The sequence below is a fragment of the Lathamus discolor genome, chromosome 2, assembly GCF_037157495.1.
Source record: "Lathamus discolor isolate bLatDis1 chromosome 2, bLatDis1.hap1, whole genome shotgun sequence".
Classification (NCBI taxonomy): Eukaryota; Metazoa; Chordata; class Aves; order Psittaciformes; family Psittacidae; genus Lathamus; species Lathamus discolor.
In genome coordinates this window covers 640,592-659,028 of record NC_088885.1, presented here as the reverse complement: position 1 = coordinate 659,028, position 18,437 = coordinate 640,592, and the positions used below count along the sequence as shown (strand labels likewise).

General features: G+C 40.0%; 1 protein-coding gene across 2 annotated transcripts in view; it reads right to left on the bottom strand.

The window, feature by feature from the left end:
• Positions 1–448: 448 nt before the first annotated feature.
• Positions 449–18,437, bottom strand: part of SEPTIN7 (septin 7) — a 57,352-nt gene continuing 39,363 nt past the window's right edge. Inside the window, exons 7-14 of one of the 2 annotated variants that reach the window (XM_065665358.1) lie at positions 17,119–17,211; positions 15,848–15,944; positions 13,726–13,777; positions 12,986–13,111; positions 8,758–8,778; positions 3,969–4,104; positions 2,050–2,189; positions 449–1,500 (exon numbers count right to left, since the gene is read on the bottom strand). In XM_065665358.1, the coding sequence (XP_065521430.1) occupies positions 1,461–1,500; positions 2,050–2,189; positions 3,969–4,104; positions 8,758–8,778; positions 12,986–13,111; positions 13,726–13,777; positions 15,848–15,944; positions 17,119–17,211 (705 nt within the window). In that variant the 3' untranslated portion in view covers positions 449–1,460. The remainder of the gene's footprint in view (positions 1,501–2,049; positions 2,190–3,968; positions 4,105–8,757; positions 8,779–12,985; positions 13,112–13,725; positions 13,778–15,847; positions 15,945–17,118; positions 17,212–18,437) is intronic. The other variant, XM_065665359.1, reaches the window with a different exon arrangement.

Genomic DNA, 18,437 nt, shown 5'->3' with positions numbered 1-18,437 from the left:
TGTTTCCAGCCAACCAGTCTGTGCTTCTAAGACTCATTTTGGGGTTTAAAGAGCTCAGTGCTGCTCACCTCCAGGTGCTTAGGGACTTGCTTGTCCTCCACTGGTCCAGCACTGCTGCCCATTGCCCCAGATAGCGATTCTATGTGGTGCTACCAAGCAGCCTCGCTAGCTACACACAAATGAAGTAAGAGAGGGTGTGAATAGCGAGCTGGTGGGACACAGCAGAGCATGTGTGGAGGCTTGGTGCCCTCTGCTGGGCAAGACAGTCTTGTTTTGCCACATCCAAGTACCCTGGAACTGTGTTTCCCAACAATTCCACAACGCACAGGCATTTTCTCTGTCTTAATTCCAAATCCAAGACACAGGTCAACCCAGTCGGGAGAGAAGAAAGAAAGTTCAGAGAAGTATGTGGCTGTAATTCCTTTACAATTCCCGACGCAGCAACGTGTTATACATCACAACATTGTTTATTATGTGACTTTTTACAATACAAACAAAAATACAGAAATGCAATATATGAATACAGCTAAATGCGAAATGGTGATGTTTTCCTTGAGGCCATATTCCCATTTCTAGTAAAAGAAAGAAAGACTGCACACAGGTAGAAACAGGTTGGTAGTTAACTCCACAATTTTGCCTAGAAATGACCTATAAATGCATTTTTCTGCTACTTACCATAAAATGTAAAAAGGGAGTTAAAGGAAAAGTTTTACTCACTGGTTCCTACCATACGAAAGAAGCTATATGCTATTTAGGAGGGCCAATATATGGAAAAATATCTAAATTAAATGTTATTACAAAAAATGAAGCAGTAATGAGATCCTTCTGGCTAAAGAAGTTACTAAATGAGAATAGCATATATTTAAAGAATCCAAAACATAAAAGGGTTGTTATAAAAAGCTTAGGTGCACTGTAAGCCTACAACTTTTGTTTTTTCCATGTGTACTTTTAAACAATGGAAGTGTCAAAAAATAGGGTCAACTGTGTTAGACTAAATTACATTATGGTATATGCTGCACTGAATGGAATTCTTGTATTATAATAGTACAGAAGCATCATTTGCATCATATTATGGCAATTTATCCTCACTAAAAACCGTCTCCGGTCCTTGCAGTTTTTAATAACCTGTAAACTGTCGAACCACCAGAACATGATTGTACAACAGTAAAATGTACAATTTTGCATTAAAATGACATGTTTCTCAAAAAAAAAAAAAAAAAGAAAGAAAAGGAAAGACAAAAAGGGTACTTAGAGCTGTTATGTTTCCAAGTACACAACAAACACCCCAGACAATTCAAGGCATCTCATTCTCCATCAAAATTAACAAGAATTTGTCATGCTGTTAAATCCATTAGGATGGATACAACTGGTGCAAAATTGGTCAAACGGATCCAACAAACACTGATGTCCAGGCTGGTATATTGGCAACTAATACATAACTGGTGGTCAAAATGATGCATTTAAAATATCTTCCCTTTCTTCTTATTCTTTTCCAAGGTTCTAAAAGGACAGATAAAAACAAAAGTTTGTTAAATAATGCCTGCAGGCACTGACTTATTTTTTTAAATACTAATTGACACAGTTTAAAATAGGCATTTTATAAAGCTTTACTGGTTGCAATACAATACATGAAGCTTATTACATACACAGTAGATGTGCATGTAACATGCAGTCAAGCAATGCATTTCTCTCTAGATTTCCCCTTCCAAGGACTAGGAGAATTAAATGCTTTCATCCTCAAAGCTTTACCTCTTTATCCCTCAGAAGCCTGATTCAATCTAGCTTTCAAATACAAACTTCATTTTTTTAGAGAGATCTAGCTCTGTATGGATACAGTGATTTTGCAGATTGAAATCTGCAAAGCTAATCATTATCCCAACTGACGATACGTGCTCATCTGTAACTAAAAGCAGATCAAGATTTTTCTTGGCTCTTCAGTGACACTTCAAACCACCTTTGACCATGATTGCCAAAGAAACTGCCTTTCAGACAGAACATTTACTGACACCAGCAGGACAAGACTCCAACGTCATAGAAAGGAAGAATAACCTGGAAGAATTCTGTTGTTCCAAAATACGTTGCTGAGCTTCCCAGTTGGCTTTCTCATCCTCAAACTGGCGACGCTTCTCCTCTAACTCTTTGTGTTGTGCCTCCAAACTCTTTTTCATTTGCTCATGGCGTCGTTGCAGCTATACAGAAAGTTATGAACAGCATCAGTAAGTGCAGAAAACACAGCAACTTTTGGAGCTGGAGTAATAAACAGCTATACCAATGCACGAAAATACAGTACCGTATCTTCTCTTCAGAGAAAGTAACTCTTAGACCAAAACCTCTAAGGTTACAGATACTGCCAAAAGCAGAAACAAAAGGGATGTTAATCCCATAGCCTCTCTTTACAGTTAACAGAAAACACCCAAAATGCTGCCCGAGTTACAAACAGGAGTTGTAAGCAGCTACATGTGGCAAGCAAAAGGACATTTAAAAATAATTTGGTATTTGATGCAACTGGTAAGAAGCAAGTTGCAGAGCATACATGTATCAGTAATGCATAAATCAGCAGCATCTCTGACTTTACCTGGGGAAAAAAAAACCCCAGACGCTGCTTTCATCCTATAGTGTTATGGAGCTGCTTGGGAAGCCATTATTATGAAGTGGGTTAACTTATTCATTAATTAAATGAACTATTATTAGTATTACTGCAGTGAACTGCCTGCACTGCTAGAATACTTGAAGTCTCTTCTGCAAGTTGACAGCACAGACAGAGAACCAAAAGTGTTGTATGTGAGAACAGATACTCGGGCAGGAAAAGCGATACCTTCTGTGTGGTCTAACATGGTTCTGAATAAAAATCAAACTCCCTCTTTCCTTACTCTCTTGAAAGTCCCTGTCTTACACAAACCCTTCTAAACATATTTCCTTTTACAGATGAGGTAGTAACATGAAAACCAAAAGGACAGATTTATGCATGTTTGGTTTTCATGTAACGAGGAGTGCGGAGGCCAGAAGTATAAATGGGTTCATAAAGGTTCAAGACAAAAACTGAGGAAGGATGTATCAAGTGACTAATTAAACACTGTGATCCAGATAAGGCATCAAGATTTAAAATCCTCAAGTTGATCAGAGTGTCCTTATCTATTCACTTCTCCAAAAGAAAAAAAACCCAACTAAATAATTTAGATTGATTTTTTCCTCTGATACAGTATGCCTTGGCTCCTTACAGTGCTTAGGGCTGCCAAGTGTTTCAACTACCTCTCCAAGTTTCCTCACTTCCCCCCAGATTTGGAGCCAAACTTTCTTTAGGAACTTCTCTCTTTGGCTTCTTACAAGAAGCTGCCCTCCTAAAACTTAGATTTCATTTTCTACTGAAATGTAATTTTATAGTATCTTTAACAAGAGCTGTTGAAGCACATAAAAACCTGTTTCACCGTGAGGACTTCCCCTGGAGATGACAGGAATTAAAATAGAAAATATTTTAATAACTTAATATAAACGTATGTTCAAGTGACACCAAAACACTGACAATAACATCTCTCTTTCTCAGCCTAGAAACCCTCATGCAGATGATCTCTTATCGACATCTGAGCAAATTCATGACGTGCTTTCTTAACATGCAAAGCCAATTCTCATTACTACATTGGCTTATGTAAATCATGAAACTCCCAAGGACATTTTAAAGCATATGGAAGGAAACAGGCATAAGAAGAAAATTAAGGACTATTTTATCATACTGTGACTGTGAAAATAAAAAGACAATGCATGTGAACATGAAAATTACATTTTGAGTTTGTGTTTATACCATTTCAGCAATGACAGCAAGCTGACAAAGAGTAACTGAGCTGTCTTTAGTCCCAGAACCTAAGCGTGGAATCAGTTCCTAGACAGATGCTATGTTGTAAAGTCTTGGCAAAGAGAGTTATCCCTACACTTGTTTAGCCTCTGCATATGGGGGTTTAAGACATTTTCATTACCTCAGCCTCAGAGTCCTTCAGTTTCTGAACTTTTTCTTTGACTTTCATATCAAACACCTGCTCCATCTCCATTTCCATCTTTTTCATCTTGGCTACATGCTCCCTCCTTTCCTCCTCCATCTGTGCCAGCGGGCTCCTGCCATAAATCCAGAAGAACAAGTTAGATAAGAACCACCTTTTTTTTGCATCTGTTACTTTAGGGCATCTGTAAAAAACACGATGGAGATGCTGAAGCATTACGGTTATTAACACCACTGTATGCACTGCTAACTTCAACTCAACTTGCATTATTATATTAACTGTTCAGTTAAGCTTTCCTCAAAAAGACATTTCATGCAGTATCTTTTCCTCCCCCACAATTCTTTTACATTATATTTAGGCTAATAAATTCCAGACTTTCTGTCTTTAGTAGAAACTGGTCATGGGAAGAGAGGAAATCAAAGCTACAACCCCCCCAGAATTAACATGTTCCAAGTGATCTTAAGGCATCTTTTTCCTTCCAGCTCAAACAAATACAATAATTAATGGACATAATCAAAATTTAAAGAGCACTGCAGACAAAAGATCCATTTCCTCCCTAAATCTTCACTGTTCAAAGTGGGCCCAAGAGTAAGCTACACATTACACCCATGTTGAACGCTGTGGTCATACCTTTGAAGTGGTAGCAACTTTGGGCAACTGAACATCAGTAATTCATGAGAGTGTTAGATGGAAGATTTCCCTCTAGAAAGCTGTTAATAAACTTAACCTATAAAAATAATGTTAATTACCTATTATTTTCTCAATATAGAATCATAGAATAGTCAGGGTTGGAAAGGACCTCAAGATCATTCAGTTCCAACCCCCCTGCCATAGGCAGGGACACCTCACACTAAACCATCCTACCCAAGGCTTCATCCAATCTGGCCTTGAACACTGCCAGGGATGGGGCACTCACAACTCCTCTGGGCAACCGATTCCAGTGCCTCACCACCCTAAAGAATTTCCTCCTTAGATCCAATCTAAACTTCCCCTGTTTAAGTTTGAACCCATTACCCCTTGTCCTGTCACTACAGTCCCTGACGAAGAGTCCATCCCCAGCATCCCTATAGGCCCCCTTCAGGTACTGGAAGGCTGCTATGAGGTCTCCACGCAGCCTTCTCTTCTCCAGGCTGAACAGCCCCAACTTCCTCAGCCTGTCTGCATACGGGAGGTGCTCCAGTCCCTGATCATCCTCGTGGCCCTCCTCTGGACTTGCTCCAAAAGTTCGATGTCCTTTTTATGCTGAGGACACCAGAACTGCACACAATGCTCCAGGTGAGGTCTCACAAGAGCAGAGTAGAGGGGCAGGATCACCTCCTTCGCCCTGCTGGTCACGCTCCTTTTGATGCAGCCCAGGATACGGTTGGCTTTCTGGGCTGCGAGCGTACACTGTCGGCCCATGTTCATTTTCTCATCGACCAGCACCCCCAAGTCCTTCTCTGCAGGGCCGCTCTGAATCTCTTCTCTGCCCAGTCTGTAGCTGTGCCTGGGATTGCTCCGATCCAGGTGCAGGACCTTGCACTTGTCATGGTTGAACTTCACGAGGTTGGCATCAGCCCACCTCACAAGCGTGTCAAGGTCCCTCTGGATGGTATCCCTTCCCTCCAGCATATCAACCGGACCACACAGCTTGGTGTCATTGGCAAACTTGCTGAGGGTGCACTCAATCCCACTGTCCACGTCAGCGATGAAGATGTTAAACAAGACCGGTCCCAACACCGATCCCTGAGGGACACCACTCGTTACCGGTCTCCAGCCTGACATCGAGCCATTGACCACAACTCTTTGTGCGTGGCCATCCAACCAGTTCTTTATCCACCGCGTGGTCCATTCATCAAATTGATATCTCTCCAATTTAGAGAGAAGGGTGTCGTGTGGGACAGTGTCAAACGCTTTGCACAAGTCCAGAGAGATGACATCAACTGCTTTACCCTTGTCCATCAGTTCTGTAGCCCCATCATAGAAGGCCACCAAATTGGTCAGGCAGGATTTCCCCTTAGTGAAGCCATGCTGGCTGTCACCAAGCACCTTGTTGTTTTTCATGCGCCTTAGCATGCTGTCCAGGAGAATGTGCTCCAAGATTTTGCCAGGCACAGAGGTGAGACTGACTGGTCTGTAATTCCCCGGGTCTTCCATTTTCCCCTTCTTGAAAATGGGGGTTATATTTCCCTCTTTCCAGTCGTCGGGAACTTCACCTGACTGCCAGGATTTTTCAAATACGATGGCCAGTGGCTTAGCAACTTCATTTGCCAGCTCCTTCAGGACCCACGGATGGATTCCATCAGGTCCCACGGACTTGTGTGCGTTCAGATTTTGAAGATGGTCTCGAACCAGATCCTCTCCTACAGAGGGCCCAAGGTCTTCATTCTCACAGTCCCTGCATCTGCCTTCTAAGAACTGGGTGGTGCAGTCAGAGCCTTTGCCAGTGAAGACCGAGGCAAAGAAGTCATTCAGAACCTCAGCCTTCTCCAAATCCTGTGTAGCCAGTTCTCCCGAAAGCTTCCTCAGGGGGCCTATGTTGTCCCTAGTCTGTTTTTTGTTTGCTACGTACATCATAGTACTTGCTTTCCTGGATTTCACTGCATTCTTAAAGCTGTATAAGCCCTCTAATCCACATGATGGTTCTACAGGTTTTAAATAGCAAGTTTCATATTACATGTCCAATAGAATAGGCTGATTTTAATCCAGTGATGATTGCTACACAGCCTTGTGAGAATTTTTTACTGTTTGACAAAGATCAAAACAAATCACTGGCTTCTTGTTGCAGTTTTGAATATGTGTGGCTTAAAATGAAATAGAAAAAGAACTGAATGTGTTTTGAAGTGTTGCAATCAACCAGCAGAGGATATCTACTGGAATGTATGCAAAAGTCACTCAGACCAGAAAAAAATCTAAAACCTAAACCCTATCAAAAATAGTATTTTCTATTTTAATTTCTTTAAAATACCCAATCAAAACAAACAAAAAAAAAGCAAACAAAAACCCACCACAACCAAACCCCAAACTGTTCTGATTCAAATCATGCAGAGAAAATATTCTAAAAAGAGAAAGGAACTGACTTAACTTCCAGTGATGACTGAAACATAATTAACAACATCTACTTTGATTCAGACTTTGCCATTCATCCTTAAAGGAAAGCAGGTTATGTATCAAACACACGGTCAACATCTGGTTCACTATTAATGTCTCATTTTATCCTTCCTGCTTGCCCATTTTCACTAACTATCCACATGTAAAAGTGACCAACACCATAAACTCAAGGCCATGTGAACTTTTTCCTCCAGTACTAGCTCTTTTAAGGTGACAACTGGTGGGGGCAAGAAGGAAACAAAACAAATGGTTAAACACAGGTGAAGTACAATACTACATGAAAATAAGAAGCAAATGAAAGAAGTGGTGAGTAGCAGCCTGTGGAAGCTGACCAGCTGTCAAAACAAGGCTATTGTTACCTTTCAGAAGTGTAAAGTTCTCAAATGTATCTGCTCTTCAAAAATTAACCTAGGAAGTAGATCTGAATACTGAGGAATCATTGCTGCAGGTCTTACAGACTTGAAAGACCATGAATGTGCTTCTACTGGCAACCTAATAATCTAACAGGGATGTCGTAGAATCACAGAACAGTTTGGGTTGGAAGGGAGCTTTGAAGGTCACGGTGTCAACTTCCCCTGCAATGAGGAGGGACATCTTCATCTAGATCAGGTTGCCCAGAACCACATACAGCCTGGCCTTGAATGTCTCCAGCAATGAGGCATCCACCACCTCTCTGGGCAACCTGTGTCAGTGTTCTATCATCCTCGTTGTAAGAAAGTTCTTCCTTACATCCAGCCTGAATCTCCCCTCTTTTAGTTTAAAACCATTACCCTGTCGCAACAGGCTCTGCTAAAAAGTCTCTCCCCGTCTTTCTTATAGGCCCCTTTTAAGTACTAAAAGGCTACAATATGGTCTCCCTGAAGTCTCCTATTCCCCAGGCTGAACAACGCCAACTCTCTCAGCCTTGTGAGCTGTATTTGACCAAGGGTAAAATTCAGACTTCATAGAAAACCTGAGTAAAAAGCGAGCATTTACAGCTGAGAGTTTCACAACATAGGTCACAACTGGGTTTTGCTAGGTCTTATATATGCGACGTGGGTAAAAGCACAACATCCTGTACTTCAGGATAAACTTACAGACAAGATTTGAACAAAAAGAGCTGAAGGAAAAAACCAAAAGACGTAAACCTTCTACCTGATTTAACAGGATGCATGTTAAAACAGCCGAGTTAACCTGCAGGAGTTAAACGTTATTCTAGATATGCACAAAGCGGAACCCCTGCAAACCAGCAATAAGATAAAAGCACAGTCAGAAAAGATTAAAATAACTAATTCCACAATACAACAAAGAGTTGTACATTTACAGGCAAGGAGGAAAATTCCACTAATTCTTTATAAGCATCTATATAAAGGTGATGGCGCTATGGAGAAACTGGGGTATTTCATCATTTATGCACTTCTACTTAGAGCTGAAATTAGACCAAATTTGTCATGAAGCTCAACTAAAAAGTTTCTAGCGGATGAGTTTTTACAGAGAGATTTGTCACTGAAAGTATTTACAAATTCCTAAAGATTACATTAGCACAGCTTTAATGCTATGGGGGTTTGAAGGGGTGGGGAAACCAATTCCAAGAGCAGATAACAGGAAACTGAAATTTGAAGCATTAAACAGTGAAACCTTTCTTGTGTTTAGAAATCTGTTCTTTAAGGTTTTGGGAAAAATTTAAATGACCACTTACATGCCTTCAACTGTGTCAAATCTAAAAAACAAAAAACACAGAGGCTTAGCTTAGCAGGCTTAAATCAAACCACAAACCAAAAAGCAGTACTTTACAAACTGAACTCACTAGTAATAGATTCCTAAAGCTAATTATGTGCTCCCCCAAAAGTCAATTTCTCCATAGTAAATGGAAAGATTGTTAGTTAAAGCTTGTTATATTTATTTAAAATTCAGTTAGTAAATCACTACCCCATGTAAATATTAATGCAGGTTTGATGTGCAGGTACTTCCAGGAAGAGTTTCCCCAGAAACTTTTAAAGTGATATTAAATCTTTTAGTGACATGAACAACCACTTGCTCTAAACAAGTTTTTAGAAACCAATGTTGTATTGAGGTTTACCTGTTCATTTAAGATATCATCAAAATATTATGATAATATTAAATATAATAATATGAAAATATTATAATCTACTATAGGACATTGTGTTAAACCCCATGCATGTTCTGGTGCTACAAAAAGAGCACTTGGCTTCAGTGGCCAGCAGAGGTCTGCAGAAGGCTTGGCTGCAGTGGCACCTCCCTAGACCATGATGCTTAACCTCAGCATGCCTTGTGTCAGCATTTCATTAACACTAAGGGAGAGGAGGGACAGCGAGAGAAGGGAAGCCTGAAGATTCTGATCACAAGTCTCACCATACAGTAAGATAGGCTTAACAACAGAGCCATTTCACAGAATTTGCTAAGAGTATAGCCAAAAGAATATAGCAACCCAGACTGGCTTGTTTGGAGGGGACCTTAAAGCTCATCTAGTTCCTGCTACAGGCAGGGACACCTTCCACTAGAGCAGCTTGCTCCAAGCCCCTGTGTCCTGCCTGGCCTTGAGCACTGCCAGGGATGGGGCAGCCACAGCTTCTCTGGGCACCCTGTGCCAGCGCCTCAGCACCCTCACAGGGAAGAGCTTCTGCCTAAGAGCTCAGCTCAGTCTCCCCTCGGGCAGGTTAAAGCCATTCCCCTTGCCCCGTCTCTACAGGCCGTTGTCCAAAGCCCCTCTCCAGGTTTCTTGTAGCCCCTTTAGGCACTGGGAGCTGCTCTAAGGCCTCCCTGGAGCCTTCTCTCCTCCAGGCTGAACATCCTTCTAACTGCTTAACTTAAATAACAGAAGAAAGCCCTATGCATTGTGTATTTTGTCACCCTGTGTGACAGGTTATTGAATAGCTTAGTAGATGCATATGGCTCGTCTTTATATTGTACAATATGACTTTCAATAAAATAAGATTTTCCTGTTAAGCTCACTGAACACAGCAGCTTCATACAGCAAATGGAAAGTTTTCTACAATTAAAACATTTACATTTCAGAGTAAATGCCAATTTGCCCACGTCATGTAACACATGCATGAAATTACAATTACCACCTAGCTTGGAGACAAGTTACCCACATATGTGAAGGTTAGCCTTGACATAATAGTTTGGATGTTGAAAATTTGAATAAATCAGATACTAAACCTAAAATACAAAAGAAGTTACATAATCATGGGAAATACCTGCTTTGGATTGCTCTTAGGTTAACAAGTTACTCGTAGAAGAGACAACTGTAAGTTTCACCAAATCAAATGAGACAAATCAGAGAGAAAACAAGCAACTGGACAGAAAGAACTGCTTCAATTCATCTCCACGGTATTAGCAAACCTTGTAGCACATCCTTCTGTTTGTTTTCATGCTTCTGTTGCAGAGAAATATGTGAACAGTTGTATGAAAACAAAGATTTGCTAAGATGGTAAAAATACAGCTGTTTTAAAGGTACAAAAGGTCAAGTCTCCAACAGCTGCCAGTAAGAGATGCTTCTGGAAAAGTGCAAGAACCACTGCATGTACATCTCCTCTTATATCTACCCTTCCAGCTTACAAAAGAACGGCAGCTCAGGAGTTTCCAGAGCCAGAGTTGTATCTGTGTTTAGCAGAATGCTTGTAATATAACCAGACAGCATCAGAGCATGTCTCTGTTCTCATACAGGATCTGCCTCCTTTGAAAGAATCAAATTTCTAGAGGCCAAGTCAAATATTGCCCCATTTTGAGACACAGACACTTTAGGCAGAAGGAAAGCAGGCAAGCATAAAATTCCTATGGGGATGTACAGATAAACTGTTAGTATTTGTTCTTCCCTCTTTCAGTTATTTTCCAGGAAGACACATGGTGGTTAGGAAAATTCCTGCTGTGCTGCTTCAACCATGCTAGATTCAGAACTGTGAAAATGCACTGAAGCCAAGAAAATTGCTGCAACTCCACATATGGATAAGGTAACAAGACAAGAACAGCTTGAGCTGCTTCATAACCAGTACATGTGTTCAATCTTACATATTTACTTATCAAGGACCCCACGTTTGGAGGAACAAGCTTTAAGGAAAAGGTTCAAAGTATTTCTTCCAAGTTTGCAATAGATTTGGCCACCTTTCAAATGGCTGAATCAAACAAGCTGTGATCATTTATTCCTTACCTGGAAAAAAAAAAAGAAAAAATAAAAAAGAAGAGCTGGCAGCTAAAAGCTCCAGTTGTATTTATTCACCTCTGAGCTTCAGCACTGCAGTGTTCTGAGCAACATATTTCTTACGGACAGAAGTGTTCCAAACGGCACAGTTACCTGGAAATATTCAGGTGGGATAGCACAGTGATCTGAGATGGCAGAAAATGCTTCAGAAAGAGGAATTCCATACTCTTTTTTGTAAATTCTAGCTAAAAAGGAAATCTCAGCAATGCTCTCAGCAACTGATAGAAGGTTTGGGGGGAAGGAAAGAGAATGAAGGACATGAAACTAGTTTTGAAACCTTCTGGTATAAATTTATAAAGAAATGCATCTTGCTATGTTTACAATATGGGAATAAAAGGTCATTAAAAAAATAAATAACTGCATTGCTCTTTTTAAGCTGAATGCAGAATAACTAATCCTTATGTGGACTAAGTTTATAGCTGCAGGCTACCACTAAACTAAGCATGCACAAAAGAAGAAATGGCCAAAGTGTTACCACTAAAAATAAGATGGCAAGAAACATGACAGTGAGAAGTAACCTCTGTATTATGGATGTACATATATAAAACTATTCTTTTTAACACCTGACCTCACTACAAACTTTATGTATGTTTAAGTACACTTGTGAGGAGTTGATGTAACTGACATGTATTACTGTATTTCTTGTCAGTGCTCAGCAGGGAAGTCTTGTGTAGGCTCATGCTGGATGAAACTAAATTGTGTCCACTTCAATCATTCCTTCACAGTCACTTTCAAAGCATTAAGATAATGTAAAATAGACACTCCCGTACAGAAAACGGCTTTGTGGATGTCATATGGATGGGAATAGCAGATGCTCCCATCTAATTTCAAGGATCTCTTTCAGGAAGAACAGCTGTAATTTGGCATATTGTTAGCTGAACAGAGTATTTTGGTTGGGAAATTTGCATTCAGAAAAGAGTATCACTATTATTTCATCACTAATTAGTGTTGATAGAGTTGATCCATGCAGAGCAGGAAAAGTACTTCAATAGAAAGTGTAGGTATTCTCAAGCAGCAGCATATAATGCAGAACACAGTAGAGCCTACTTTTAAATCTTTCAATAAGTTCATCAGGTTGGCAAACAACTTGCTGTCAAAGGCAATTAAAATGACATATTAGGGTTAAAATAAAGAAGCAACAAACCAAAACCCCTCTGCATTGCAACTCTCCTCTCACAAAAGGTAAAGACGTTGTAATCTTTTCCCTGCTATGATAAGCAACCATAGAAGTAGCCGGGGCAGCACTTCGAAGGTGACAGTAGCAGGTCTGGATTTTCCAAGTTTCTAAACAGGTGTTAACCCATTCTTGCCAAAATCATCCCTGACACTTACTATTGAGCATTCACGCCAAAAAAAGCAATAATCCCAAAAGCAGTATATAAACTAAAAACAGAAACACTAATGAACAAGGATTCTCTTTAGAACTGAATCTAACTAAACCCCAGTTATTTAACATGTTCAGTTAAACTAGTGTGAACGCTAGTGAACAGAAAAAAAATAAGCCATAAGGAAATAGGAGTATACTGTCTGAAAACAGACCAGAACACAATGAAGAGGCAACTGACCGGAAGAGAAATACAAACAACACTCCCCTTCCCCCTAAAATATAGTAGAAAAATCCCACCACACATACACAAAACCAACCAAGTAACCAAAAACCAGAGCAAAAAGATTCAAGTGCAATACAACCGTCACAAGAACTTACTTTGTTAGCTGCCCTTTGTTTTTGTTGTTGTCAACACCATTGTATGTAACAGCTGCCAGTTTTCTGCTTCTGTAGTTCTCATAATGTACATTGTTAGTGACATCCTTCAGGTCCTGCATATGAGTTCTGTCAATAAGAGTCACTTATCAGCTTAGTGCACAAATACACTGAAAAACATCAGTCCATGCTCAATGTGCAGATTGACTTAATTCAATTATATCCCCCCATTAATGTCCCATTTCCTACAGTGTCGTCATTCTGCCATTTGGAGCTGTCAGGACAACACAGTCACAGAAACACCACATTAGTTTTGCACTGAACTATCTCCAGTTCGCAATATTCCAAACATTCACTTACAGATCCAACCTTTGGAAAAAATTGAGTTCTGTGGATAACCTTGCAAGGATTTGTAGAGCAGACAGGAAAACTGCGTATTACTACTGTAGTAGGTGCATCAAAGCATGTCAGGCAACAAAAAACAAGACAAAACTTGCTAGTTTCTATCAACTTGGGTTGCTATGGTTCGTCACAATTTTCAACAAGTACTCAGAATGTAAAGAGAGCTGTTTAAAAAAAAAAAATCATCACCACCACCACATGCTAAATGTGTGGTTATACAAGATAAAGTATAAGATATGGGGATTAATACCAACTCACCAGCTCAAACCCTTTTTTCCTCCAACATATGACTTCCCAGTCTCTCAGACAATCTAGAAAATGTTACCTGTTAAGTTGCTTACCTTATCAACATGTTCCTCAGAATTGTGAAGTCACAGTGCTCACCATTTTCAACTGCAAAGAGAGGTAAAGTTTTGCTGAGATGTCAACCAAGCCTCAGACAGAGCTAAGGCTGTTAGATGTCACCCACTGCTTATGTTCACTCCAACAACAGATTACTTCTAGCATTTCCTTGCTCAAACAGGATGCATGTTAACTGTAGGGGGGCACTGACAATATAACTAGATCAATGCATCCTACCAGCAAAGTTCCTAGGCTCCCCTGAGCCATACTGGCAAACTGAGCTACAAGTCAGTGCAGCAGAATAAGCTACTGCGATAGACAGTTTTGCCTGTTTAACTAACTTTGGAGGACCTCCGGAGACCCTGCCAGCACAGTTGTATAAGGATCAGACACCAACTGAAGATGCCAGTCTACATTCAGCTATATCCAAACCTCCAGACAACAGGCTTAACACAATCTGCTTTCCCTGCCCTGCCAAATGGGTTCCAAAAGTCTTCATTTTAGTTTTAATGTGGATTCAGTTCTTTAAGTACAGGAAGGCTGTATATTTCATTTGATGCACCTGTCATTAGATGCCACTTACTCCACTGTGCCTATCATCCATTGCTGTCGAAGAGACTGATGCTGAGTGGCATTTCCCTGATAGACAATGAGACAACCCTGAAGAAAAATGCCCACCCCTCTGGCATACAGAGAAGACAACACATAAAGCTCTTGGCAAACACAGAAGAAAGGCATGAGGCAGGTTCCAATGTGTCCCTGAAGTAGAGCTGGACATTTTCATGGGAAGGAGGAATTAAAACAGGATGAAGAAATTAAAATAACTCAAGTAAGTTCAGTGAATCCTACAGAAAAATAAACTCATGCAGCCTCGTTGTGTGTCCATCTTGCATCTGCACTCCTGCAATATTTTACCCCATGGTTTTACATAAGCGGGTAAGCTCTGCTCAGACAGTACACGAAGTCACAGTGCCAAAGCAGCATCATCTCTGAGTATTCTGTCCCTAGCTGACAGACTCAAAGGCACCTAAAGAGGTTCCTTTTAGTTAGGCTACTTCCAAAAGTTGTACAAACACATGAACATGAAACATTTGTGAAGTTTGTTTTAAAATAAAGAGAAGCAGCAGCATTTTGTACCTCTCCAAAATGCCAACACAAGAGCCTTAAATAAAGCTTGATCCTTTCTGGCACAGCTGGTTCTTACTTCCTGCCAAACCTCATTTCCTGCCAGACACACACTTCAAAGTGCTACAGCATTTGTCTTTAAAGCATTGGTCCATACACTGCTTGTTGGTTGAGCTGGGCTTCTTTTTGTTTATTTTACACTGCATCAAATTTATACTCCAGTGCCCTTGGAAGGCAAAGATTGTCAGAAAACAAAAAATCTTCTCTTTTAAATATATGCATACTGCAAAGAAGTAGTTTAACGATCATGAAAAAAAACCAGTTTAATAGTGACTGTTTCACTACACAGCATGGTGTATCCTTTGGTAGGATGGTAAAAAGGTTTAATGCCATGTGCCAACTGAAATCAGCGAGTAGCGTTAAAGCACAAGCAATGGTTGCCAGAACAGGCAGTTATTGTCAGGCCTCTAGTAAGAGTAGGAGTTGAGTTTTAAGTAAGCTTTAATTTCAAATAAGTATTCAATTCATTCCCAGACATCTTCCTGCTGCTACATCCTAGTAATTAAGATTCAGAAGTTTGGAGGAAAAAATCCCCAAATTCTTCCAGAAACTTTAAACTGAATTTATGCTATTCAAGTCAATCAAGTTAACATTTATAATGTGAATAGTCTAGGAAGAAGAATTTAAGAAACATAGTTTTTATATGAAGACAATTAAAAGAATGCTAGCAAATAGTGTAATATAAGCCTCAACAACTGCAGTAAGTTACTACAGGCTTTACAATTCCTCACTGAGGCTTCAACCTGAATCTGCTTGCAAAGTCACACATTGCTGAAGCTTTACCTTGTTCCCAGGCTGTTGGAATAACAAAATCATACATTCAGCAACTTTCCAGAGCAAAGTACATTCAGTTTAAGCATTCTGAATATTTCAAACATAGACTCAATTCTAGTAAGTTTTAAAGGGATAAAGAAAAAGCATCATGAGAAGCCTTACCTTCTGCAACACCCCATGGGTACTGCCTTCCTCTGACTCTCTTGCCATTGACTTCAATGATCGTATTACTACCTACCACAGCAAGAGGTAAACGGTCCTACAAGATAAAGCATTACTTTAAAAAAAAAAAAATCAACATTTCTACTGCCAGAAGATACTGAAAGCACGCTCACAGATAAACTTGACACATACACTTTGGTGGCAGTGGAGCTTACTCAACGTGCAAGAACAGTTCTGTTTACTGACCTCTGCCTAGTTTAATAACACACATACACACACCCCCATTTGAAATTCCTGATACTGTTGCATTCTGTAAATCTAGTTAAGAAACAGGCATTACTGTTGCTTAGCTTACTAAATGGCAAACCATTTCCTATTTACTCAACTGCACAGTAATTATTTATCAATTCATATTCCCAGTGGCTATAAGGACTTTGAGAGGCTCTTGTTCCCAGTTTGCAAAGGTTTGGCAAAGAATTACAAATTCATGTTTTCAGCTGAACCAAAAATCCCTCCAGTGTAAGAAGCAACAAAAGAGCCAAGGGCAGCTTCAAGTAGCTGAAAGGAACTGTGTACAATGCTACGTATTTTGGACTTTTGTCCTTGCTTTTATTCTGCTCTTCTTTTTGGGCTTAGTCCCAGAAGCACTTCCATTTGTGCTGTTGTGTTTATCTATCCTCGGTGATTCCCACAGTAACAAAGAATTAAAAACTCTTAAAGGCTGTTAAAGCTACTGAACAAACAGAAGCAAGGCTCAAGAAACATATACAAGATGGACTCCAACATAGAAGAGCAGGTCAAAACAACCAGTAAACAAAGTAAAATCCCCTCAAGAGCCTGACAATCCTTTAGATTTTCTTTGGTCATTCATCTCCATTAAGGCTTCAGTATATCAACTAGTCAGACAGCTATTAACTGTAACGCACATACTCTGTGCCATGCGCACCTCTGAAAGACAACCCCTGCCTCCTTCAAAGCTCAGAATGAAACTAACTGTGGTAGATGGCTAGGAGTCAAATTGGGATGGAATAAAAAGAAAGTGACCTTTTAAGAGTTTGTTAATGAACGTGTGATCCAGCCCTCTCATAGTGAGCTTTACTCCTTAAAGGACTGTCATTTACTGCCTCTGCTGAGGAACACTGACTCTTGGAACAGCTTTACATCTGATTTGTATCTTCTAAACATATTGGTGGGCTCCTCATTAAGGACAAGAAGCTTTTCACTCACTTCCCCCACCCCCTCCACAGTTTTTTCCCAAGAAAATTATTTACCTTTATCTTTTTAACAATCTTATTTTCTTCTTCGTCATCCGTTTCGGGGAATTCATATATTTTAATTTTGTGTTCTTGGATTTCTTTCATTATCTAAAACCAAAAATGTTATTTGAGAAATTCATACTTTGTAATAACTCCATTTCTTGATGCAGTCGGATTCTCTCTCCTTTTGCTTGATTTGTAAGATTGTAAGTAAGATATGTAGCACCATTAGCAGACCCCAAAGGATTCATAGTGCGACCATCTCTCCTTAGGCAGAAGACAGGATCAGAGCCAGAGCCTTAAAGCTAACAGAATACCATCCATAATACAAGGCAGCAAAAATGAATGTCAGTTTTCTACATCAGGACAAAGAGATTTTCATTATTGAGAATTAAACCTGCCCGTGCAAAAACTAATCCCATACAGCCTAAATCCTCAGACTAGTCTGGCAATTGAGTCCCTCAAACCCCCCCAATTTGAATAGATAACTGCAGGCATACTTCAGTTCTTTGAGTTCCCACATTAGTGACTGCTCTCACTCCTATTCTGTTCTGTTTCCAGCTCACCTGAGCATCAGTTGCTCGAAGCGGGATCTCCTGCCTATTGTAATAGGGCTTGTGACTGATGGACTGACGAGCAGTTAGCTGCGTTGAAAAATATTTGCAAGCACCCGTAAGAATATTAGAATAACTGACAGCATCCTCGAGAATGAGACTGTACTGATTTGGGGCTCCATTTGTCCGAGGTTTTTTTTCAAAGCCAAGCTAATGAGCTCTCCAGAGTTTGAGAATGGAAAACAATCAGACCATTTAGCTGAGAGCTGCACTGCGGAGCCCTGGGGAGTATTTCTGCTTCCTGAGTTTGCAATCTTACAAAAGTATAAGCTTCCAGTTCACGCAAGGGCTTGTTTTCAAAGTTTGATTTGGGAAAGTCTCCCCTGTTTAACATCAACTCATTGATAAAGCTGCTTATAAATTCAGAGATATTCTGTATTCCACCATTTTTTCCCTCCTTTACCTCAAAAAACCCCATGAAATGCAACCACAACAGGCTTCAGAGCTATAGCACCTTGCTTATGTTCCTCCAAGGCAGAAAACATCCTTTAATTTTTAGTCTTAAATCAAGACTATAAGATTTGAATCAAGACTGTAAGACTGGACTGAGCCTTTATGCTTAAATCAAGACTATAAACAACAATGCCTAAATGTTCTACCCTGATCATGTAGTTGCAATAAAACATAAACCACTCGGAGACATTAACACCAAATTTATTCTACAAAGACATCTGTCAGGTGTATCAATGTTAGAATATCTCACCATCTTTAAAATGCATT